Source organism: Carassius auratus, chromosome 40 (genome assembly GCF_003368295.1).
Source record: "Carassius auratus strain Wakin chromosome 40, ASM336829v1, whole genome shotgun sequence".
Taxonomy (NCBI): Eukaryota; Metazoa; Chordata; class Actinopteri; order Cypriniformes; family Cyprinidae; genus Carassius; species Carassius auratus.
Window position 1 is genome coordinate 1162472 of NC_039282.1, and position 27376 is coordinate 1189847.

General features: G+C 35.0%; 1 protein-coding gene across 1 annotated transcript in view; it reads left to right on the plus strand.

Moving 5' to 3' along the window:
* LOC113058189 (Fc receptor-like protein 5) overlaps window positions 1-24078 on the plus strand; it is a 40736-nt gene extending 16658 nt beyond the window's left edge. The window contains exons 7-19 of the mRNA XM_026225863.1: window positions 15836-16102; window positions 16842-17102; window positions 17185-17457; window positions 17534-17665; window positions 20964-21125; window positions 21219-21485; window positions 21664-21912; window positions 21988-22104; window positions 22419-22520; window positions 22713-22778; window positions 22875-22961; window positions 23248-23307; window positions 23609-24078. Of these exons, the coding sequence (XP_026081648.1) occupies window positions 15836-16102; window positions 16842-17102; window positions 17185-17457; window positions 17534-17665; window positions 20964-21125; window positions 21219-21485; window positions 21664-21912; window positions 21988-22104; window positions 22419-22520; window positions 22713-22778; window positions 22875-22961; window positions 23248-23307; window positions 23609-23649 (2084 nt within the window). The 3' untranslated portion in view covers window positions 23650-24078. The remainder of the gene's footprint in view (window positions 1-15835; window positions 16103-16841; window positions 17103-17184; window positions 17458-17533; window positions 17666-20963; window positions 21126-21218; window positions 21486-21663; window positions 21913-21987; window positions 22105-22418; window positions 22521-22712; window positions 22779-22874; window positions 22962-23247; window positions 23308-23608) is intronic.
* Window positions 24079-27376: the final 3298 nt, after the last annotated feature.

Genomic DNA, 27376 nt, shown 5'->3' on the forward strand with positions numbered 1-27376 from the left:
ATAAAAATACGCAATGAAGGAGACACGACTACTATCGAGGCTAATGCTTATCGGTGTTCCGGTGAGTTCAGTTCCCCTGTCTCAAGCGAAATCTGAGAAACCTCATGACCTGTACCTCAAATGCAACCAGCAAAGCCTTGTGGACCAGTCATGCTCTTGCTCTGCCTTTTTTTTGCTCTTGCACTTTTATTTTATTATCCGTTATGCACCTTTAACTAAGCCAAAGATATTTCCTAGTTGTAAATTATGTTCAACAATGGATATAAAACATTCTGATTCTGAAAACAGCTAATACTAATAACATAACTAATTACATTAATAACTAATGCTACTTCTGTAATTCTTCCTAATTTAGTTCACCAGGGTTTTTCTCTCAAATTGTGGGAAGACGTATTTATGCTTCATAATGTTCGACGCATTTAACTGGGAGTGGGGCCGTTCACACTGTTTTATCCATTGTAGACACCTGTTACCTTGTGTTTTCGGCTTTGGGAATGGAAAGAACACAGCTCCTCCAGACAATCTCTCAAGGTATCTAGGGTCCGATTTACAAACGCCGTGGGCGCACCGCTTCACCATCTTGCTTGGAGTCAATGTTTGTCGGAGCTGCTCACATAGTAATGGTTGCTATGATGTGTGATTGGACAATGGCCGTTCTGTGCGAGGGGCCGGCGAAAGGCTAATTAGATCAAGTTTATGTGGTTATGTGAAAGAGGATGTGGTGCCATTGAATTAGTTTGATTATTTATTAACCAATTAAAACCAATAACTTTTTACAAACTGGCTTTTGTCTCAGAGCCAGAGTGTCGGTTTACAGTAGAGTGCCATTTTAGAACACATGGCACATATTATTTAAGTATTTCCAAGATAAACAGAACGTATAAGTGCAATATATACAAAAAAAAAAAAAAAAAATCTTTGCACTTTTTCAAAAAAAAAGAAGGCTTACCATTGCACAACAAGAATTGTGATTTCACTTTTCAACTATGAAAAGTTTTACAAAGATAGATTTTGGCACTGAATATTTAAAGCTTACGTCATGAACTAGCAGTGTTATGATGCTTTTACTTTGAAACATAAATGTCACTGTAAACAACAGGCTAATAAAGTAAAATAAAAATTAAATTAAATTCCTTAAAGCAAACATGAAGACTCCTTGTGGCCTTTTAGAATAGTACACATTGGTCAGTCACCATTAGTTAAGGGTTTTTCTTCAGAAATATCTACTCAGCATGATCAGGATGAAGCAAGCTACGCTGAGCTGTAACTATGTCTCCACATGTGCTGAAAACTCTTTCAGCTGGTACGCTTGTTGCTGGGATGGACAGATATCTCTTTGCATTGAATATTACATTGAAATAACATGACTCTAAATCTAACGCATCCTGAGAGTGTTGATTTGGTTCAGAAACAGTATAAGTTATGCCTAAATGAACCTTAAATGATGTTGAAAATATTTCTACTGACTACCTTTGAACTAGTTTTTAACCTTGTAAGGAGGTTCTCTGAACGTCTAAATCGGACGTACAGAAGACGTCAAAAAAAGACGTCATAAAAACTTTCATTATGGCTCCTCAGTGGATGTTTTTTCAACATCAGCAAAGACATAAAAAGACGTCCACTGGACGTAGCTTTGCACAGAGGGTGTGTACATTTTTGGCATTGTCTCCTTTAAAACCAACCTGTCTTGTCTTCTTTGGATGGGATTTTGTTGCATTCTGTTTCAGCTGTCTGGTCCTCTTCCAACAATGTGCCTGTTGCCTGGTCTTCATTCAGCATTGCTGTGTCACTGGCCTCTTCCTTAAAAATGCATAAACATGTAAAATAATGCATATTCATATAGCATTAGTTCTAAACTGCAATAATGATCTTACTTTAAATGTTCTTGCCTCTCCATTCATCTGTACCACCTCTGTTGTTATCTTCTTGAATACCATATCCTTGGCATCACTGTCATCCAGAAAAGCCAAGTCTTTAAAATGTGGGTCAAGTGCTGAGGCACAGGAGAATGCCTTCAAGAAAGGCCATCAAAGTCCTGCCTGAATCCATCTTTCATATGGGAAATAACCTCTAGATCACTCTCATCTCGTTGGAATTGTCTCTGCAATTTGGCTTGGATTGGAGATATAATGGAGATGGTGGGATTTTTTTCCTCACTGAGGAGTGTGTTTGCCACTTTCAGAGGTGACATTAATTTGATGATCTCTGGGAACAGTGTCATGTCATCTTCTATCAAACTTGCCATAGCTTCACGCCTCTTTATCTTCCTGCACAGCAGGGTGTTCAGCACAGCAGGCTGCTGCTCCCAGAAACGCTCAAACATGTCGAGGATACTGTTCAATCTGATGGAAACGTCATGGATGAGCTTGTGGTTGGGCAGGTGTAACTGGGTCTGTATTTCACACAGAACTTCAGTTGCCTTGGGCTTTTGTTGTAAAAAGGAGACAAGCTTCCTAACTTTCACCACCAGCTCAGAGACACTGTCCACCTTAAAGGCTTTTTGAGATGCCAAGTTCAATGTGTGGGGGATGCATCTCACATGTGGGTCCATCTTGGCACCAGCACCAGCCAGGACCATGTTACTTGTGTTATCTGTGACTAATGCAGGCCTCTTCTCTTCAATCTTCCACTCGTGGCAAACATCCTGAAGTAAAACGGCTAGATTATTCTCTCTGTGAGCCTCGCTGAACACTTTGGTCTTCAGAATGTGGTTTTTGAGAACCCACCCTTCATCTATGTAGTGTGCTGTGACCGTTACATATGATGCTGTAGCGCACGATGTCCAGCCGTCCACTGTTACAGCAACTCTTTGGGCTTTGTGCAGAGACTCCTCTATCTCTCTTCTGACCTTGTCGTACAGGGCAGGAATCTGTTTATCGGAGAATAGCTTTCGGTTTGGTATCTTATAACGAGGCTCAAAGACATGGAGGAGGTGTTTAAAACCTTCGTTTTCCATGACACTATAGGGCTGAATATATTTGCAGATGAAAAATGCAATAGCATCAGTTATTGCCGTAGAGCGCGCGGAACTGTTAGCAAGCAGGGAATGGAAAAAACTTTCAATACTTTTCTCACCACTTTTGGAGCTGGTAGCTACAGGTGAGTCCGAGCTGGAGGCAGGGGATGCTGGGGCACTAGCAGACGCTTCCACAACAACACCGTGGTGCCGCTTCAAGTGAGATATCAGAGTAGTCGTACTGCCCGTGTATTTTACAGATGCGCAGCACATTTTACAAATCTTGTCAAGTCGTCCGTCTTTCTTGTAAAATCCATAGTGTTCAAACTTTAGTTTTAAAATAGACGCATCACTGGCTTCATCCGCGCAGCTGATACATTGAGTTGTAGTGTACAGTACACACATCCGCAAGTCCATTGCTTAGGTCTACTTTATGTAGGTCGAATAAAATTATACGCAAAAAACAGGTTGACAACAATAAATAAAGAAATACATTCTGTATTAAAAGGATAAGCTGTATCTCAGAAAAACTTATGCGTCTTGCAAAAACCGATGCACCTCGATTTGCTTCCAAAATTTCATTCATCCTCTGCTTCTCTACCGATGCATTCACATCATGCATGCGCATGACCGCATATCGATACATATCGGTTAATCTTCCCATCCCTAGCATAAACTGATAGTCACCACTTATATAAGCTACTACTAAATATTGTAGAAACATAATTTTCTGTAAAGTTGCTTTGTAACAATTTGTATTGTAAAAAGTGCTATACAAATAAACTTGAATTGCATTGAATTGAAATTGTAATGAGACGCATTACCACAATGAAAGATCAGCTGGTTTCAGTCATAAAGGTCCAAGGGTTTCTCTTGCAAGTGCTGCAAAAAATATGCATTTATATGCAAAAATATTCCAAATTATTTGACAAAAACCTTAAAATAGTATTGGATTTTAATTTATATTCTACATGTTTTAACAATACATCCACGCTTACTCTATAAAGTTTGGGATTATTTTCATCTGTTTTGTACAGTATGTTTCCAAAATAAAACTGCTGTTTTACAATTTTGAGCATGTGGTAGTTTATTGAAGTTGATTGTAAAGCCATTGCTGCCAGTCATTTGATTTTTAGCCTTTATCATGTACAGTGTTGATTTAATGAACAACTAGGATCCAATTCAAGCTACAATTGTGTATTTATACATGGTGCACGGTACGACGGTGAAACAACATCGTATTATGAATGTTGATTCCCTTTTTAAAATCAACACCTCATTCAACGTTAATCCAAGGTCTCCAGAATGACCGTAATTAACCTGTGATTAAGGTAAGACGGCGAATCCACGTTGTGATTTCACGTTGATCCAATTTGTGAAATCGAAAGGTAATTCCACGTTGGTACCTGACGTTGTTTCAACGTTGAATCAATATTGAAATTCCGGCTGGGTAGTAATTCCACAATTCACTCCTCGAGTCACCTTTTTTCTACCAGTCGTGGACTGGCGTAGAGCTGTAATCGGACCTTATGCCCGACAGGACCCGAGAATGGCGAGTGGAAAGTGACAGGATTACCTGCCGAAGTCAACAGTCGCGTACTTTTACATGTGAGAAGGGAACGTCGCCTCAACTGACGTTGCCTCAACTGACATGTGATAAGTACTTCGCCTCAACTGACGTCGCCTCAAATGACGCGTGATAAGTACGTCGCCTCAACTGACCTCTGCCAAAATTTTTTTATAAAAAAATATTTGTTAAGTACATCTCTGCATTACACTAAACCTCTAAGTAATACATCATCATCGGAGGTGTAATTTTACTAAGTAATAAAATGAAAGAGAACATGTTTTTCTATAATCCAGTGATATAAGTTAAAATAAGTAATATCTAAAGTATATTTTCATGCATATAGTAATGTATTTGTATTTTACTTAAAGGATAGTTCACATAAATCAAGAACTTCATAATCAAGTAATCACTGAGTAATCATTTACTCATTTTCATGTCTTTCCAAACCTTCAGGATTTTATTTCTTCTGTGGGACATAAAAGTTATTCTAAGACTTTACTATAATCCAATACTTTTTCCATGTCCCTCAAACATATGATTTTGGCTTCCGATAAGTATACAATGGCTCATTTCACCGAATATTACAAAAACCTATCATGACTAATATTTATAAAACATATCATACATGTATTCATTAAAAAAAGAGATAACATGATAAACAGCCAAGTATGACCCATACTCAGAATTCGTGCTCTGCATTCAACCCATCCTAAGTGCACAATGAATGCAAACCCAGAGAAGTGCCACTTTGTCACTTTAATAGTTTATCAATTTATTTTCTGGTATTTTTCCCCCATTTTAATTTGTTGACTTGTGCTGTTTTCAGATATCATTACTTAAACATTGTTCGTACTCTGCTTGCTCATGGAATAAAGCAAAGTATAAAAAATGGACACTGCTTTATTTAATATTGTGGGAAGAGGTTTTAAAGCCATCACAATTCACTGAATCATAATTTTGGATGGTGAGAAATCTAGATAAATGAAAAAAAAAAAAATACTACGAATAAAAATCTAAGTATACTTTCATATTATGATCCAACTGTTTTGATGACTTAAAAACAAAATAGATAATTTTTTAAATGGTTATTAAATATTTAAACTTGAGTAAAAGTCACAACAAGAAAACCATGTGATGTTTCAGATGAAAGTTTAATCATTTAATAACAAATATATTATTGGTTGGAGTTTTTGTAAATGTTTTACAATACAATCTGTAAACTTTTACTGTTATTTAATTAACAAAAATACAAATAAAATAATTTAAAAGATTAAATATATTTTGTAAATATAAACACATTTTAATTTTGATGGCTGCAAAATAATAATAATAATAATATTTTTTTTAAATAAAATAAAAATGAAAGTGAAAGAACACCTCCTGCATGAAAAATAATCAAATTAGTAAGTAACCCCTGAATGAAATAACAAAAAAAATTATTTAAAAGCTTCGAATATCTCAGCTCTAATGAAGCTCTTTATTTTTATTTTTGCTCATAACTTTAACATAAAACAAAAATAAATACCATTATTTAGATTCTCCTGATTAGAAAGAGCCCAAAATCACTATAATCCGTCATTATCTAAAAATATTCCTATGAAGTTATAACACGAATTAAACTACACAGGAGCTTAGCAAAAAACAAAAAAAATCAAAGGTATCTGTAATGGCGATTTCATTCGTAACCTCATGAAATATCATATATCATAAAAAAGGCACATCATTATTTGCAGAAAATCCATAATTTAGATCCTAAGATATCTCTCATAAAGCTATATTACATAAAAATGAATTATGACATGGAGCTGAGCAAAATATTAATTAATTAATTAAATTATATATATATATATATATATATATATATATATATATATATATAAATCAGAGTTTGCACTCCTGCCTAACATGCATAGATCTTGAAAAATTACACATTCTTTTCAGAAAATTCTTCTGATTAATAATCCAAAATTTACCATACTCATTCGATCAGATCGATAGATAGATATTCCTCATAAAGCACGACACATTAAACCAGACAGGGTCACAGGGGCACATATGGCGCAGCAAAGAAAAAAAGGGCCAATGCTACAAGTTTTTATTCGTAACTTCTCGAAAAACTTTCTCGTGTATTTTTATACTGGTCATTTTATAACACAAGTTCTGATTGTGGAAAATGTCATATCATTATTTACAGCGGATTCTCACAATTGAAATGAGTCTAAAATCAAAACAACCCATTTCGTCTTTCGTGTGAATAATAATACCTAAAATATGAATTAAAGAAATCAGTTGGAAATATCCTTTGAACACTTGGCAAGCAGAATATAAAACCTAGAATGTTTCTGTATTTTATCTTTTATATAACTATATATAATTAAAGAAATTAAATCTTTTTTTGTGTGTGCCGTGTACCCTAATATGTCAGAAACATCATACAGCTCAGTTAGTCGTTGTCATATGTAATTTGAAAGGTCTCATAGTAAAATAAAACAAGTGTAATTATTTAGGACTTTGACTAAACTTCAAAATTCAAAACAAAAACTTCTAAATGTCAGAGACTAAGAGAAAGGCTACCTTGGTTCCAAATGCTGTAACTTTTGATTAGTTCATGATATTACCATAAAATGTACTTCACATACATGAATGAATCATGTAGAACATCACCAAAAAATTAACTTTTCTCCTACCCTATTTCAGACAGGAACCACTTTGGTAAGTTTACTTGATTATATTGAACACAATTTATCTTTGGCGGTATGGTTCCTTATGGGGGTTCTTGCTCCCAGAATAATTTAACATACAAGAACTTTAACATTAACCCCCTGGAACCATGAATTTAGAAATGCATAACAATTAAGACTTTTAATAAAGTCTTTAAAACAAACATTGATAATCATGTAGATGTGGCAGTGGGACGTCTATCCATAGCCTGTTTATGAAAATGAGTGTCTCTCAGCAGTGAGGTCCACCAGCTAAGATTTTTGGAAGCCTTAGTGATCTGAAACAAAGAAGACGACAGCCAGAAGGTGCACAGTAATGTGCACATGCTTATAATGGGGAGGGAGAGTTGCGAGCCGTTGAGCATACTTACTGAGCAGTAGTGCCACGTGTATATATGTGACCAATCACGGAAAGTAGGGACACAAGTCGGTTCTGGGGCATTTTGAGTTATTCACAGATTCTGAAAGTGTAGTCTCCAAGCTTTCCAACGATGTGTAACACATGGAAATCTGATAATATTTGGAGAAGTTGTGGCCATTTGAAGGTAGGCACTCAAAAAAGCTGAAAAAGCAGGAAATAGCCTCTGAAGATTGTGCAGTTCTCACTGCTGCGAGTGACAATGGGGCTCATTTACATCTCATTTAGGTAAGCCATACCCCCTGCATAGCAACGACAGACACAATGGGAAAAATCGGACCGCATACTATTAATAATAAAGGAGAATGTGCATTGTAAATGTCAGTAATTTATCTTTTTTTACTTTTATAAAAATGATTTAGAGGCTGAAATATGTGAGTTTTATCTTTTTTTTAAAAAAAATCTTTAATCTTTCAAATGTGGCCATCATTTTTAATGTTATTATTTTAATGTTTATGTAAACAAAAAGTACATATTGATGCTAATTTTATTTGTTATTTGCTGGTTTTCTACATAAAACTTGGTGAATTGATTTCATTGTGTAGCATTAGGACTTTTTAACAGGATTCTGTGATAACCGATGAGCTAGCTAATAACAATAGGTAGATAGGGGAAGGTCTAAACATGGACTAAACATGAGATAACGTGTGTTCTTAGAATGAACACAAAACGACAAACTTTGATGTTTATGGAAACTCACCTCATAAGAAACAGAAAAGTATTCTTGCAGATCCGAAGTTTGCACTGTGCGTCTGTTTGCCTCTAAATGTTACGGATTTTCCCCATTTCTCTGTCTTTATCCCCATCAGATGTTACTATCGATATAGCCTCTGATATCTTACGGTCCAACTCATCTGACGCCAGTCCAATACATTCTTCCTCGTCGTCATCTTCGCTCAGTTGTAGATTAGGGATATTATAACAGTCTTATTATGCCGCTTTTATCTTCGCTCAGATCGTCTTCAGAATCAGTGAGCGCTTGTTCGCTAGAGCCGGCCAGAGCGCTGCATAATAAGTAGCCACGCTTCCCTCGGAGGGCGGGGGCAATAACAAAAGAAACAAAAGCCGGCTTATCCAGTATGGAAATACAGACAGACAATGAAACGCCCCTACTGCGTGCTAGAATCTCCGACAAACAACCTGATTTCAACCTCAAAATGTACGCTTTTAAATAAACCAATACTGCTATCTCAAACACGGAGAGGCTTCTTTGTGATCTCAACTAACAGATTCTGCAAAAAAACGAAAATCACTAATTTTGAAAAAAAAACTTCTTTCTCATTTTGCTCGAAAGTTGTGCTGCCGACTTGTGTCACTGGTTTCCGTGACGGGTCACATATATGTCCCGTGTCTAATATGAGAGAGGTGGTGCTTGGAGCAATTCGACAGCTGACCGCATTAGCTGTCTACAGCCTTGCTTCCATGGCCTGACTGAACTAACGCTGCGATCAATTTATCTTGAGATAAATATAAGAGAGATATAAAAAAATATCCCTTGACCACACAAATTTATCTTACATTTTATCATCTATTTCTCCACATGAGAATATTCAGAGGGCAAAGAGTTTTCTCTCTAAAAATATAGAAAGATTTCTATCAAATGATACCATCCTTTTGACTCTCCTTGCTACAGTTTTTGAGTTATGAGTCATTATTTTTGTGTATGTCAAAGCAAAAACAATACCTTCACTGAGGTGAAGCCTCAGGGCTTAAAGGGTTCAAACTGTCTATAATCAGAGTAAATTGGTAATAGGTCATGGTATCAGGTTTGACTCATCAGAAAGCTATACATCAATTCTGTGCAGTGATTAGAGGTCTTCACGGGTCCAAAAATTTGTGCCCGAACCCGACAGAGACCCATAATGTACTACACCGAACCGACCCGGACCCATCTAATATTTCAAAAGCTGGACCCGGACCCGTGTAGATCCGATAAACGTCTACCCGGACCCGACCCGTATATTATTTGAAATCTGGACACGAACCCGCCGGGAAGACACAGACCCGACTGGACCCGACGTTCACATATTCCACCTTAAATTGCTATTACAAGTCAATAAACCTCCAGTAGTGTTGCGAAGAATACAGCTTTTTGTCTTACCTAATTTAAAGAGCCGTGGTCTCTCTTCCTTGTACCTGACTGCCTGTGATGCATTACAATCCTCCGACAAGAAAGTTATTCATGTTATTCCTCTTGTTATTCCAAGTCCAAGCTGAATCCACTCATTATTTCAGCTTCAAAGGTCCACTTGATGTCACGGTGACGGATGACAAATGCTACTGTGCACATGTACATTCTGACTCGAGTTAATTCGCTTAATAACTTGGTGGCCGCTGACGTTATTTATTTATTATCATCTGATCTCTGTCTGTGCTCTCTGCTCTGCATCGAGTCTGAATCTGAACCACTAAAACTTTAAGATTAAACGGTTCATTTATAATATTATAAAAATGGGAGAAAATGTAAAACGCGGTTTGGCAGTCGAAGTGTCCCTCACTGGTTGCCATCGAAACATGAAATGCGCTCGAGACTGCACATGCGTGCTAGCTGTATCAACCTAAAATGCTTTAACGCAATTTGAGCGTAATAGAAAACATTCATGTGACAGTTCACCTCAGATTGTGTTGCTGATTTAAAATATATTAAATATGAGTGTGTCAAGTCTGCAAGCATTAATACCGTGCGTGCACTTGTATATTAACTCTGAGTCTGCGAGCGAGAGAGAGAGAGAGATCACTTTTTTTGGCTCACTCTTTTCTTTTCCTAATTTTACAAGTTGCAAGTTACAAAAAACACAAGCAGTCTTTGATCAAGGCCGGGTGTTCTTCGAGTCCGATGACTCCGAACAGCGATCGCACGGGTATTACACACAATGTTAAACAGACCCGGGTCCCGGGTCGGGTCCGGGGTCGACGGGTCTCGGGTGCACTGTGAAGACCTCTAGCAGTGATGCCATGGATTCTCTCAGATAGTCAGAGACAATGGAAATGTGTGATGTGGTCATATGAGTCCACTTGGAAAAACAGATGAGTTCTCAGTCCCAAAAGATCAATGGGCCATCCAGAATTTTACCAGTGATAAATGCAAAAAGCAAACATTTGTTATTGGATGGGGGTTTATCAGAGCAAGGGGAATGGGTGACTGGCATGTGTGAGGGTACACTGATACGGAAGCATTACATGTCATTGGCATTGTACAGAGACATACAGGTATACTGCCATCAAGATGACATCTTTCAAGAGAAGTCCATGGTTATTAGACCAAGACAACGGCATCTGTCATTCTGTCCTTCTCTCATTCATGTGCTCCAACAGCATGGTTTCGTAGAGACAGAGTGAATCTGCCAGATCAGTCCAGATCTGTCTCCTACACAGCAAAATTCCCAGTGTTAATTTAACACTCTTGAGTGTGGACTCATATAAACACTAAAGCAGTGTTAAAAGTAACACTGAAGCAGAGTTGAAGTTAATGAGATAATTAAGAAGTTAACTGAGTTATGATTAAGCATTATTGAAGACACCTGATGTTAACAAGCAGAATCACCAAACGAGAAAATCACAATTTGTGTATCACCATTATAGTGTTCAATGTTTGCTTTAGTTGGGATCTTGACCCTTCAGTTATTATCTTTAGATTTTATGTGGCTGTGGCGACTGAATTATATCATACAGACAGACCACAGCAAAGACAATCATGTGTGCCATTGATTGTGATTTGAGCTATTTGTTATAGAGTGACCTGAATGCCTGAGTTTAAGTTTCTTTACTGCATACATAAATTAAGTGAAAAAGAAAAGTAAGCAACCCAGCAATTCTGACATAGTATGACATGTTTTTAATAGTTAGTTCTACGTAAAAAAGTAATCTTTTGCTTGGACACACAGACATCAGGAATCAGCGTGAGCATCACAACAACGGTGACCATCAAAAAAGCATGTTGTAGCCAATAAAAACTCATCCATGGCTCCCATCATGCATTGCGGCATGAATAAATTATGAGCTTTTTATTCTAACTTTATTTTATTTTTGCTGTTTTTATGTTAATTTTTTGTATCTAGTTTTGTGATGTTCAGAGTTGGTCTGTTTATCTGAATATGTTGTTTGTCACCGTTGTTGAGATTCATACGTTGATTATTGTTATCTGTGTGTGCCTAAAATTACAATTCTTTAGTAAAAAAAAAATCAGAATCACTTGCAAGGGATACCTACAAAATGTATAGAAAATACAGATTTTTTCATTGTGGAATCAAAGCTGTGACAATCAATAATGGAAGTTTTACTTTGAGAAAAGTAAGATCCCAGCTAAAGCAAACACTTAACACTATAATGGTGACACACAAATTGTGATTTTTCTCGTTTGTGATTCTGCTTGTTAACATCAGGTGTCTTCAATAATGCTTAATCATAACTCAATTAACTTCTTAATTATCTCATTAACTTCAACTCTGCTTCAGTGTTACTTTTAACACTGCTTCAGTGTTTATATGAGTCCACACTCAGAGTGTTAAATTAACACTGGAGATTTTGCTGTGTATATTGAACATGTATGACCCATCATGAAAAGGACATCCAGGCAATGATGACCACAGACTGATGAGCAGCAGAAGTCTTGTAATAAAACTATTAGTATCTTCGATTTACAAACAATTAAACATAAAATTCAAAGATTTCTATGTACACTGAAAAAAGTAATAAGTAAATTTACTTAATTTTTATTTGGCAAGTTTTTGCACAAGCATTTTTCAAGTAAATTTAACACATTTGGAAATTAATTAAACCTACTTAACTAAGTTAACTAAAAAAAAAAAAAAAAGAATAAGTATATTTTATTGAGTAAATTTTAATTAAATAATATTCAGTTAATGCATTTAGCAGACACTTTTTTCCAAAGCAACTTACAGTGCATTCAGGCTAACAATTTACACCTATCATGTGTTCCCGGGGAATCGAACCCCCAACCTTGTGCTTTCTAATGCAATGTTCTACCACTGAGCTACACGAACACTTCAAGATCTTGTGAAAAATAAGTGCAAATTTCACTTACTTACTTTTTTATTTTGGAAAATTTTTACACTAATAGAGATTCTAGAAATTTCTAAATGTAAAATTATTATTTTTTCAAAACAGTTTTATCAAATGAGGGTAAATAAGTCTCTCACTTCTGTCCCTTTAAACCAGTTTATAGCAAAGACAGCACGAAGGACTGGATGCACATGATAAATATTCTGCTATTAAGAAAACGGACAGAAGAAATAGCACTGTAAAACCTGATAAGTAAACTTTACTCAAACCGTTTGAGTAAATAGATTGCCTTCATTTAAACCATGTAAGTTTTAAAACTTTGCGTTTAAGTAATTAAGTGATCAACTAAGTGCTGATTGTGAATTAGTGATGAACAGCTGCTGTTAACAAACAGAACCACTGAAGAAAAGAGAAACACAAGAACTACTACAACTGACTTCAGACACAGCCTTAGATGAAATCAACTGAAATAAAATACATGAAATCTCTCAAGATCTGATTAAACAACCCCACAAACAGCATCACCAGCTCCACTTATTAATAACCAGACTGACTTTATTTCTGTCAGACGTCTACAGAAGATCTTATTGAGAATGAACTAAGGTTTAGATGTTGATTTATTGTTTCATTTGAAGTAACCATGTTAGAGATCAGTGTCTGTTTTATTTGGGCTCTTGACCCTTGATTTCTGTCTTAGTCTTCTCTCTGGCTGTTATAACCATGTGTTTCTAAAACATATTTGTTGTAACTCTAAAGCCCAGAAGAAAGGCCATCAGGTGTTATCCTGTACCTAGGTGTAGGTTGTTATACTTTATATCGGTGATGATAATCATCAAATATTGAACTGTACAGTCTAGTCTCTGATGAAATATGTGTTGTGTAATTTTGATTATAGTAAAAGTAATTCTAAGAGCAAGTAGTTCTGTGATAATCAGTTAATCTGAATGACTTTGCAAACAGTGTGGTCTTCTACGGTGTCAAACAGTCACACAAAGACATCAATAATCAGAATATGAACCTCAACAATGGTGACCATAAAAAACATCATGCAGAGCATGCTGGGAGCCATGGATGAGTTCTGTACTACAATAGTACCCAGAATGCATTGCAGCATGTTTTTCGTCACCATTGTAGAGGTTAATATTCTGATTATTGATGTCTGTGTTTAACCAACTACTGGCATAGAATAAAAATTTATGTGTACAAAAATGTTTAGAAAGTAATTTTTATATTAACTGATTACCACAGAATCACTGGCTCTTAATCTCACTTTTACTAGAATCACTTCTACTAATTACACTACACCTACTTCATGAGAGATTATAGATATATAGATCACCTATATAAAGTATAACATCTACACCTAGGTACAGGTTAACACCTGACGGCATTTCTTCTGGGCTTTTGAGTTACAACAAATGTGTTTTAGAAACACACGATTATAACAGCCAGAGAAAAGACTAAGACAGAAATCAAGGGTCAAGAGCCCAACTAAAGCAAACACTGATCTCTAACATGGTTACTTCAAATGAAACAATAAATCAACATCTAAACCTTAGTTCATTCTCAATAAGATCTTCTGTAGACATCTGACAGAAATAAAGTCAGTCTGGTTATTAATAAGTGCAGCTGGTGATGCTGTTTGTGGGTTGTTTAATCAGATCTTGAGAGATTTCATGTATTTTATTTCAGTTGATTTCATCTAAGTCTGTGTCTGAAGTCAGTTGTAGTAGTTCTTGTGTTTCTCTTTTCTTCAGTGATTCTGTTTGTTAACAGCAGCTGTTCATCACTTATTCACAATCAGCACTTAGTTAATCACTTAATTACTTGAATGCAAAGTTTTAAAACTTGCATGGTTTAAATCAAGGCAATCTATTTACTCAAACGGTTTGAGTAGAGTTTACTTATCGGGTTTTACAGTGCTATTTCTTTTGTCTGTTTTCTTAATTGCAGAATATTTATCATGTACATCCAGTCCTTCGTGCTGTCTTTGCTGTAAACTGGTTTAAAGGGACAGAAGTGAGAGACTTATTTACCCTCATTTGATAAAACTGTTTTGAAAAAAATTATTTTACATTTAGAAATTTCTAGAATATCTGTTTCGGGCTTTTTATTAGTGTAAAAACTTTTCCAAAATAAAAAAGTAAGTAAGTGAAATTTTCACTTATTTTTCACAAGATCTTGAAGTGTTCCTGTAGCTCAGTGGTAGAACATTGCATTAGCAAGCGTAAGGTTGGGGGTTCGATTCCCCAGGAACACAAGATAGGTGAAAATTGTTAGCCTGAATGCACTGTAAGACGCTTTGGATAAAAGTGTCTGCTTTAACTTAATATTATTTAATACAATTTTATTCAGTAAAATGTACTTATTATTATTTATTTATTTTTTTTACTTAACTTAGTTAAGTAGATTTACTTAATTTCCAAATGTGTTAGATTTACTTGAAAAATGCTTGTGCAAAAACTTGCCAAATAAAAATTAAGTAAATTTACTTATTACTTTTTTCAGTGTACTGTAATTATATAAAACTAAACTGTCAGTGCACCATAGTTATGCAAATGAAGTAGATCATCACGTTTTTTTCTATTCATAAGGATTAAAACTTCTCGAAGAACATTTGGGTTAAAATCAATCCCATGGCGCCATCTAGTGGAAAACATTAATATCACAGCCTTAGCGTCCCAAATAGAACATTGCATTAGCAAGTGTAAGGTTGAGGGTTCGATTCCCCGGGAACACATGATAGATGTAAATTGTCAGTCTGAATGCACTCTAAGACGCTTTGGATAAAAGTGTCTGCTAAATGCATTAACTGCATATTGTTTAATTAAAATTTACTCAATAAAATGTACTTATTCATTTTTTTTATAATGATTTTAAATACACCTTTTTAACAAATTATTTGTGTGTTGTGATTAGAGGAAGAAATTTAACCAATGAAACAATAGCAGTGACAAAACACAGCAAACATATTTCTTCAGATGATTCATAAGACACTATATAAGTGATTATAACAGCCAAAGACAACATTTCAGTCTAATCTGTTGTATTTAATCTGCATGTGTGTTTTGCAATTAACTGTGTTATTATTTTTATTATTATTATTTTATTGTCATATTTTATCATTGTGAACTGTTGTCATTGTACAGAAAAACCAAAACCCAAAGTGACCATTAAACCTGCTCAACATGTGTTCAGAGGAGAGACAGTCACTCTCAGATGTGACGTATATGATGAAGAAGTCACTAGCTGGAGATACAGCTGGTATAAAGAAAGTTCAGTCAGTGTTTTCAGTGATCAGCAGGAACACACACTAACGTCTGTTACTGAGTCTGACGCAGGTAAATACACCTGTGACGGATTTAAAGGATCACGCTGGTCACAAAAGAGTGATGCAGTTACACTGACAGTATCAGGTGAGGTTCATCATCTCTTCACACACACACAAACACACGTTTAACATGTTATTAATGAGTGATTTCTCTGTTTCAGATCCCAGAGCAGTTTTAAGTGCTTCTTAGGTTGTTAAAAAGTGATCAGATTTTTTGGGGACTAAATCCCAAACTCGTGTTGGTCTTTTTTGTGCTTACTCTTTTGAATATTTTGGCTAAAAACAGAATTCATATCCTGTTCTCAAAATGAGGAAGATGTTTTCTGCAGTCTTGATCATCAGACAAAATATTTCCTCCTCATTTTATTTTCACAAAAGATTGTTTTTATGGTTCAACATAACCAAATTACACTCTAAGAAAGTAGTTGTGATGTATCTCTGCAGAATAAGTTAAATAAGCTCTCAGAATTAATACTAGTTTTTTTTTTCTATTGTTGACCTCTTTGCCATTTTGAGTTTTACTGTAAACTGCTGTAAACAAAACTTTGTTAACATGTCTCTTTGACTGCTGCTGTAGATGTAGTTGTGTGGCACAGAAGCTCAAACTCTGGGTTATTAACATAAAGATTGTGTTAGAAACCCGTCTGATGGTCTTTGCACATTTGTTGTCCTTGAACTCTTTGCACTGAACTGAGGGAATGATCACTAAACTTGTTCCTGTAATTGCTGTTTGCAGCTTTATTTCTTACATTTTATTAGAAATCAGTATGCACTAATGATTTACCAGTGATCTTCTGCTGAAAACACTGACGATATATTGACAGGTCTAGCTAAACCAACTCTGACTGTTAAGCCACAGAGTTCAGTGTTCACTGGAGACTCAGTTACTCTGAGATGTGAGCTGATTCAGTCACAGAATGGATGGGAGTTTCTCTGGAGAAAAGACTCAAACCCTGAATCTACTGAAGCTGCAACTAAAACAATCAGTCGTGTGAAAGTCTCTGATGGAGGACAGTACAGGTGCAGAGCACGAAGAAGAGGATACCACACAGATTACAGTAAACCAGTAGTAGTGACAATATACGGCAAGTATCAAAGTACACATTTGATTATTTGTATGTATTAAATTACTATATTATTTCACTGTGAATTGTTTTCATTGTACAGAAAGACCAAAACCCAAAGTGACAATGACACCTGCTCAACATGTGTTCAGAGGAGATACAGTCACTCTCAGATGTGACATATATGATGAAGGAGTCACTAGCTGGAGCTACAACTGGTATAAAGTAGGTTCAGTCAGATTTATAAGTTATCAACAGGAACACACATTCATGTCTGTTACTGAGTCTGACACAGGTAAATACAGCTGTGAAGGATCAGAGACAGAAGGATCACGCTGGTCACAAATGAGTGATGCAGTTACACTGACAGTATCAGGTGAGGTTCATCATCTCTTCACACACACACAAACACAAGTTTAACATGTTATTAATGAGTGATTTCTCTGTTTCAGATCCCAGAGCAGTTTTAAGTGTTTCTCCACAGAACTGGTTGACTGAAGGAGATCCAGTGACTCTGATCTGTGAGGTTCACAGCTTCTCTACAGGCTGGACGTTCAGCTGGTTCACTTTAACTGTCTCACCAGGTAAGTTATAATGTGCTTCATGTGCTAACTTCTGATTAGCTGATTTGATTCAAGCCCAAAATACCAGTTTAATACACTGTAAACCCTAATAAGTTCACACAACTCAAAAAATATTTTGTAACAGATTACATAAAACATTTAAGTGATGTTTTTAAATGTTTTAAGTTTACATAAAATTTAAAATTACATTTCCAGGTGCCTTAAATTAACACACACTGTAAAAAATTTTGCCGTTAAATAACAGTAATTTTCTGGCAGCAGGGGTGCCAGTAAAGTACTGTTAATTTACAGCTCTTAACCATTAATTTACCACTCTTATTTTTTAACAGTATTTTACTGTAGATTCTACCATGGAAATTAACTCCCACTGCTTCAAACAGTTCGAGTTTTTAAACTAGCATTCCCACGATGTTAGTACTATGAACTTATTTCATTTGAGTCCACTGAGAAGGAATATTTCTTACACTTAATGTGCAGTAATAAAGTAAATAAATACATGATTTTTACTCAAATCACTGCAGCTCATTGTCAGCTATAGCACACATGTATGTGCTGAAGTACTTAACACAGAGATCATCACTGTATCAGCGACTCCACATTTACTGCCTTTATATAAAACAGCAGAAAATCAGAATTTGTGGCTCATCATTGACTGAAGCACCGGCTCTACTCTACAGCACAATGGTGAACAACAAAACTACATTAAACTAAACAATCTCTCTTGTTCAAACACACATTAATACAGTCAAGTTCAGTATTTACTCTCATTATCAGTGTATGACTTTGCCTAATTTTTTTTCTATGGATGTTCACAAATATTTTAGTTAAATTAATTTTTTTTTCATTTGGTAAATCTGACGTTTACATTTTACAGTATATTACTGTTTTTCCTTGACTTGACGGCAAAAAACTGTAGAAAAACACTTTTTTTTGCTGGCAACCATTAATTTACGCAAGAAACAGTAGAAAACCCATTATTTACTGGCAGCAGGGGTGCCAGTAAATAACTGTTTTTCTACAGTTTGTTTCCTGTAAATTAATTACAGTTTATTACTGTTAAATAATGTTTCATTCTGTTTTTTCTTCATCTTAAATCTTTAACCCTTTAAACCCCACAAGAAAATCCTCAGTTTTAAATGAACACTTATAATGTGTGCACACTACAGAGTGTTAGAGTAACACTGAATCAGTGAAGTTAATGAGATAATTCTGTGATTAATTGATGATTGAGCATAAGTGATAAACACCTGCAGAATCACTGAAGGAAAGAGAAACACAAGAACTACAAATGACTTCAGCCACAGCCTTAGATGAAATCAACTGAATAAAAGAATACATCAAATCTCTCAAGATCTGATTAAACAACTCATAAAACAGCTTCACCAGATTCACATTACTAACCAGACTGACTTTATTTCTGTCAGATGTCTACAGAAGAATTTATGGAGAGTTAAATAGGTTTAGGTGTTTTTTTTTTCACTACCATGATGGAGATCAGTGTTTACTTTAGTTGGGCTCTTGAACGTGACTTTTCAACAACTAAGGTTTTTTTTTTTTTTCATGCTGTAACAATGCGCCTTTGGAACTTGTTATAGCAAAACAAAAATACACAGAAGAAAAAAAATCTGATATTGTTGTTTATAGATTGACAAGAACAAATACTATTATTTCTGATCTAATCCCGTGTCTCTTCTCTTATTGAATATTGATACTACAGCATAAGAAGGAACACTGCTGAGCCATAAGTTATGAAAGACTGTTAAGAAAATGTCACTCATAATAAATAAAAAAAACCTTTGCTGAAATTTAGACAGAAACATCAAGAATCAGCGTATGAATCACAACAATGGTGACAATCCACAAAATAAATGAACAGATCAATTCTGAACATCACAACACATGCTACTAAAACTTAAAACAAATGCAAAATTATAAGCACATAAGAATTCAAGAAAATAAGTGAACAATTCAGCATCATAATTTATTCATGCTGCAACGCATGCTGGGAGTCATGGATGAGTTTTATCCTGTGCTGGTACCCAGCATGCATTGCATCATAAACCTTTTGATTATCACCATTGTTGAGATTCATATGCTGATTGTTGATGTCTCTCTTTAAGTGTTGCGGACACTGCTGCCCAAAATATTTAAAACTCAAACTGTTGTTAAAAAATATGTTCAGATTATCACATTATGGTTCATTATCATAAAATGTAAAAAAAAAAAAAGTGTAATTCTCTCAAGTATTGCAACACCAAACTAATATTTAACAACTATAGTAACACTTTCAGTCATTCTATTAGATCGTGCCTAACAGAAACGGCCAAAATCACTTGATTTTCAAAATTAATATTTCAGTAACAGATGTACCATAAAGATACAAATACAGCAATGAAACAAAATTTAAAGTACAAAGTTCAAGGGTCAGGAGCCCAACTAAAGCAAACACTGATCTCCGCAATGGTGATGCTAAAATAAACTAACATTATCATCTACATCTCTGTAATTCTCAATAAGATCTTTTGATCTCTGATCTGAAAGAAATAAAGTCAGTCTGGTTAGTAATGAGTGAAGTTGGTAAAGCTGTTTGTTGATTGTATACATCTTCGGTTGATTTCGTTTTAAGCTGTGGCTGAAGTCAGTTGTAGTTCTTGTGTGTGTCTTGTTTCTTTTTTCTTCAGTGATTCTAATGGTTAACAGCAGCTGTTGATCATTGTCTGAATTCACTCATTAGTGTTCATTCTCTCTATCAGGTGGACTATATTAGTAAACTCATGTAGGGAATAGTGGATGAGGGTGTAGGGTGTGATTTGAAACACAGCCGCTGAGTGTTGACTTTGAACGTTGCTAATTTACGATATATAGCAGCAGGCTACCTTCTCGAAAACGATAAATATTACCCAGAATGCACTGTTTTAATTAAAAACAGTATGTTACTGTCGAAATGTGGCCATTTTTTTACAGCAATTTTTAACAGTGCAGTTATCTTATAAATATTGATATTCCTCAACTTATAAAAAGAGAGTAATTCACTCAAAATTTTATCTTTCACAACTCATATAACGTGGGGAAATACACTCAAATTTAGTCTTTTGCTGTCCATCCTCAGCCTAACCACAGGCTCTACTCTTCACCACAACAGTAACACTATAAAACCAACATAATAGAAACCTTTGTAAATTCTAACAGTTAAATTAAGTCCAATGAATATTCATTATTATTTGAGTGCAATTAACTAATTTCATTAGATTAATTACACTGGATACACTGTAAAACCGAACATTCTCTGGTTCTCCAGATCAGTATGATCAGCTGTCAGACAGCAGCAGAGGAGCAGGAGGAAACTACACGGTCAGTTCTGTTGCTCTAAATCACACAGGAGTTTATGTGTGCAGAGCAGAGAGAGAGAAATCAGTCTATAAAACACCGTTCAGCAACACACAGCTGCTGTGGGTCACTGGTGAGTTCAAACAGAGTTAAACTATCGGCTCATATCTAATCAAGAGTATTTCTATACTCAAATCTGAAACTGAAGCTGTGATTGTCTTCTCAGGTGTTTCTCCTCCAGTCTCTCTGAGCGTCAGTCCCAGCAGAACTCAACACTTCACATCTGTCTCTCTCTCTCTGAGCTGTAAGGACCAGAGTAACTCTACTGGATGGAGAGTGAGAAGATACACAGACGCTGGACGGCTGAAAGATTGTTCATTACGTGGAGGATCTACATGTACATTCAGAGTCACTGTCCCATCAGACACTGGAGTGTACTGGTGTGAGTCTGAATCTGGAGAGAAACATCATCCTGTTAATATCACTGTACACTGTGAGTCTGTGTTTCTGTATTTAATCAGTTTACATTCAGTTTACAATCAATGCAGGAAACAGGTTGATTAATCATCAGTGGACAAAAAACACTCAACGAGGAAGTGGTACCAAAAAAGTAATCATTTATATAATGAAACTATTGATGTGATCAGTGTGTGTTTGCTCTGTTTCTGTAGCTGGTGTGATTCTGGAGAGTCCTGTTCATCCTGTGACTGAAGGAGATCATCTGATTCTGCGCTGTTTATATCAACACACAACCCCAGCAAACCTCAGAGCTGATTTCTATAAAGATGGATCACTCATCCAGAATCAAACTACAGAGATGACCATCACCACTGTCTCAAAGTCACATGAGGGTTTCTACTTCTGCAAACACCCGACGAGAGGAGAGTCACCCAAGAGCTGGATCTCAGTCAGGGATAAGTGTAAGAGCTATAAACACTATTGAAATATTTCTGTAGACTTTACAGCACTAATCTAAATTTAAAAATATATCTCAGCTTCCGCAGACTCAAGGTCTTATAAACCCATGATAATTGGAGTGACTGCAGGACTGACTATCACTTTTTTGATCATTGTCTTCTTGGTCCTGATGTGGCGCTACAGAAACAACAAAGGTTAGATAAATTTTCCATAGCACATTTGCAAATACTAGCTCTGTTTCTAATGTTTGTGAGCTTCTATCCCACAACAGCCTGAGATGGTTCTCTGGTCTTAACTGGTCTCCTAACCTGGTGAAGCTGTTATGTCGGCTGATTTTAGAAGGTTTCTGAGCAGTTTTCAGCTGCACTTTTCAAAATAAAGGTTTCAAACAGGGTTTTCACAGCGATGACACAGAAGAACCTTTTTTTCTTTTTTTTACTACGAAGAGCTTTTTGTGCATAGAAAAGGTTCCTTTGAATGCCAATAAAGACATGTTATGTTTGTGTAGGTGGAGGATCTCAGTCTCCCTCTACTGTCAGTCAACAGCAGAGCCTCAGTCAGACATCAGAGCAGAACCAGAGAGAAGTGCGAGACAAGACACTGCTGTCTGGTCAGTCTTTACCCTCTACCCATAAATCTATACCCCTAAACCTTTAGAAGACACGTATGGGTAACTTTTAACTTAATATATATATATATAATATTACACACATATTGTGTGTGTGTGTGTGTGTGTGTGTGTGTGTGTGTGTGATTGGAAATCAATAAATGTAATGCAATTAATGTAATTAATTTATTACAGGAACTGCTCATATTTATAACTCTACTGCAGCTATTTATGCAACTGCTGATAATGACATAAGCACAGGTAAATAACATATTTTAGAACTTAAGTCCATCTTTTTATTACTGTGATATCTGCAGAGCAAATCCAGTTAAACCAAGTGTTTTTTCCTCATTGTAGACAGTGTAAGTGCACCTTCTGAACTCACCTATGCTGAGATTGAACTGAAATCTACAAAGAAACAGAAGAAAAAGAAAGAAAACAAAGGTAAACTGAAATAAAAGTATCTGCTCTTATGATGTTATGATCATAACAGTAGCAAAAATCACCACATCATTTTCCTACAAGTCAGTTTGTGGCTGTGAACGGTGAAATTACCCGATACAAAATAATAATTTGATTGTTATTGTTTTAAAATAATATAACTATTCTCTCTGTATGAAAATAGACCACTCACTAACATATATTAGCAGTAGAGAGTTTATAAATATATTGATATTTCATATCACTGTTGGACATACAGCTAATGATATTAACTGTTGACATCTTTTAGAGAATAAACCTGAGAGTTCTGACTGCGTTTACTCTAAACTCAAGCTGCAGACAGATCGAGGTGAGTCAAACTAAAATCATCAGTCACAGTACACACAAAAGAAACTGCTTAAACAAGCCTCAAACAGAATTGAGGATTAAAATAAAATACTGTATATAAAAACTAAAAACGTGCATTTTGAATTAAAGGTATAGTTCACCCAAAAATGAAAATTATGTCATTAATGACTTACCCTCATGTTGTTCCAAACCCGTGAGACCTCCGTTCACCTTCGGTTTGGAACGACATGAGGGTGAGTCATTAATGACATAATTTTCATTTTTCGGTGAAGTAACCCTTTAATTTGTATATATATATTTAGGTGCTGGGTCTGGTGAAGTGATTTATGCTCAAGTTAAATAAAAATGTCCAGAGGAGAAACCCAGGATGCTGATGGGTGGAGATTAACCAGGATCATCAATGATCAGTAATCTTTGTGATATTGATCACTTAATGGAAATATATATATATATATATGTAAAGGTACAGTGTGTATTCTGATTGGTTAATACTAGCAGAGGCAGTAGATTATTAGTAGAACTGAGACAATAGAATATCATTTTCTGACTGTTGAGAAAGTGAACAAGTTTCATTTTCCTGGATATATTATGGAATTTTAAAATTGTGATTATCAGGTCTGAAAATGTTGTCTTTAAATGTAAATGTATATAGTGAAAATTTTATTTTAAATCTTTATTTTGAAAATATAGCTCAACTGTAAAATATGTTATAGGCTAGAAAATCATAGCTTGGTGAGTTTGCAGTCTCTTAAATTTACGCAGCAAAAATAAATCAACACTTTGTTCAGCAATAAGCATTACATTTCAAATAGAAATAGAAATTTATGTTTTCATTACAGACAAATGTAGTGGTTATAGGCTGCTAGAGTGCAGTATAAGTGTGTAGAGTTGGTCTCGATAAATTGAACTTGGAATTGAAACATTTAAAATAACAAATGCGCTTCATCAAATTACTTCTGTATTGTTTATAATTATTATTTCAGAATATCAGCAAACCAAAATATTTGTTCACTGTATTTTAAATCTCAATAAATATGGAAAGAAATAATAATAATCTACTCAGTTATTGTCTCATTCTTTAAACCTGATTACTGTCATTACAGCCTAAAGAATTTCAAATGATGAGATCTAAAAGGATTTGTTATCCTGTGGCTCCCTCTGGAGGACGAGTTTGAGTGTATTACAATAATGTTTTATATACGATTCCTTTCAAAAGTTTGGGGTCAGTAAGATTATTATTATTATTATTTTAAAATAAATAACTTTGTTCAGCAAGTAAGCATTAAATTTCAAATAAACACGAAGGATCCTCAAAAAAATTAAAAAAAATAAATACAAGTATCTGGGTTTCCAAAGTAATATGAAGCAGCAAAACTGTTTTCCAAAATTATAATAGCAAGAAATGTTTCTTATTTAGAAATATTAGATTGATATTCAGCATATTATAATACTTTCTGAATGATCACGTGACACTGAAGACTGAAAACTCATCTTAAATTACATTTATAAAATACATTTAAATAGAAAATTGTAGTAATATTTCACCTTATTACTGTTTTTGTGCTTGGTAAAATAAATACAGCCTTGGTGAACAGAGGCCCATTAAGTGCAAACTCTTGAGTATGTTTACCCTGACATGAGGGAAACTGTAGGTTTTCTGTTTCAGAGAGAAAGCAGGGTAAGTCAAGCCGTTTATGAAAGAGAGCAAACTTATGCTCAGAGTCAGTTACCATGGTAACTTACTTTATGAACCTAACCTGTTCAGGAGCAGGTTTGCTTCGATAAACCCAGAGTTTCTTTCAGTCTCCTCCCCCTTTTTAAACACTTCATTAATGCACGCTGGAAAACGCTCTTCTTACTAAGTGTTTTTTTTTTCTTTTTTCCCCCCAAGTACAAATAGAAAAAAATTATAAAATAAAGATTGATTTTCTATATAAGAAAATGATATAAGATACTTAGTCTTGTTTCCTTGGGAGGGGTGGGGGGGGGGTCTAAATTAAGTGGATTTTACTTAAGTAAAATTATATGCCAGTGTAGTAATAAAAATTATCTTCATGAAAATGGAAAATACGATTATTCTGAGTGTCTATTACTAAGTGAAAATCTACTGTAGCTCCACCCTCCATTGACACATAAGGTTAAATACGACACATGTGAATAACAGCTTCAATGGTGTAGGCAGTAATGTTTTGGGCACGGAAAACTAGCTTGTAACGCAATTGATTGGGTTAGAGTCTCGCTTTTGCCGAGCTCGCTCTTCTCACTTTTCCCATCACATGTCACATTAGAGTTTATTTTCAATAAAAATGAACAAAATGTTCTAAAAATGGAAGTAAAGGGCCTAACGAGTGTTCAATAATAATACAACTATTTATAATTATAATAAATAATTTACAAACATTATTTTACAATAACAATACTGTGCAAATGGGCCGAGTATGTATCTGCCTGTATAAAGTATAACTAGCATCTAATTATTATTTACACTTAGCCTGTTGCAAAGAACTGCTACTTTTACATGGTAAATAGAATATATCACAATTTTCACTGTACATTTTTTCTGTAAATAGCATCTACAGCTACTTGCACTTAACCTACTGTAAATAGGATCTGCCGCTAAGAAAGTATGTTAATTCTACTTAGTGTAAATAGCCACTGCCGTATGTTTCTTACTCTATTGGCAGATCATTTGTACAAAAAGAAAATTGCACTTAAAATATTATTATTTATATTATATATATATATATATATATATATATATATATATATATATATATATATATATATATATATATATATATACTCAATTACGGTATCTCATGGCCAAAAAAATAATAATAATATATATATAATTTTTTTTTTTTTTTGGCCATGAGATACCACAAAATGATTAGGTATTAGTTCATTAATCTAACGTTCTGGCAGTTTTTACCTGTGATATTACAACACTGAGAAGAATTACTTTTGTATCGAGTCTGAAGTATGCAGACAGCTTTTTGGCGGGAGCTGTTGCCATGGTGAATCGTAATATTGGTGCTCCATTGATAATGGCTTTTTATAGTTGTGGTGCACGCGCTTAACTCAGAGTCAGTCAATTTAGAGTTGATTAAACCAACTCATTTCAGCAGTTCTGTAACCTAAAACTCAGAGTTTCCCATCTCAGGGTAAGTCAACTCAGAGTTTAAGTTTAAACTCAGAGCTTGTTGAACCTCCTTAGTGAAACGGGCCCAGGAGAGTCTGAAAAATAAATAAGTAAATAAAATAAATAAATACTGACCCCAAAGTTCTGAATGGCTTTAAACTGTTATTTTTGTAATTTTACTTGAATATTCATCAGTTCCAAATTTATGTTTTCATTACAGACAAATGTAGTGGTTATAGGCTGCTAGAGTGCAGTATAAGTGTGTAGAGTTGGTCATCATAGAAACAACAGTGATTTTTTTTTTTTTTTTTGATAAACAAACAGGATCTCGATAAATTGAACTTGGAATTTAAACATTTAAAATAACAAATGTGCTTCATCAAATTACTTCTGTATTGTTTATTATTTCAGAATATCAGCAAACCAAAATATCTGTTCACTGTATTTTAAATGTACAGTATTTTTTTTTTTTTTTGGAAAGAAATAATAATAATCTACTCAGTTATTGTCTCATTCTTTAAACCTGATTACTGTCATGTTATCATAAAGGAGGCCTGTGATTACAGCCTAAAGAATTTCAAATGATGAGATCTAAAATGATTTGTTATCCTGTGGCTCCCTCTGGAGGACGATATTAGTGTTACAGCCTTCATATGAAAACCATGGATATACACTCACTGGCCACTTTTTGTTAGGTACACCTTGCTAGTAGCCAGTTCGATCTTTAGATCAGACCCTTTTGTCCTTCAGAACTGCTTTAATTCTTTGTGCTATATACTGTATTCAACAAGGTGTTGGAAACAATCCTCAGAGATTTTGGTCCATATTGATGTGATGGCATCACGCAGTTGCTGCAGATTTGTTGGCTGCACATACATGATGTGAATCTCTCATTCCACCACATCCTAAAGCTGATCTATTGGGTTGA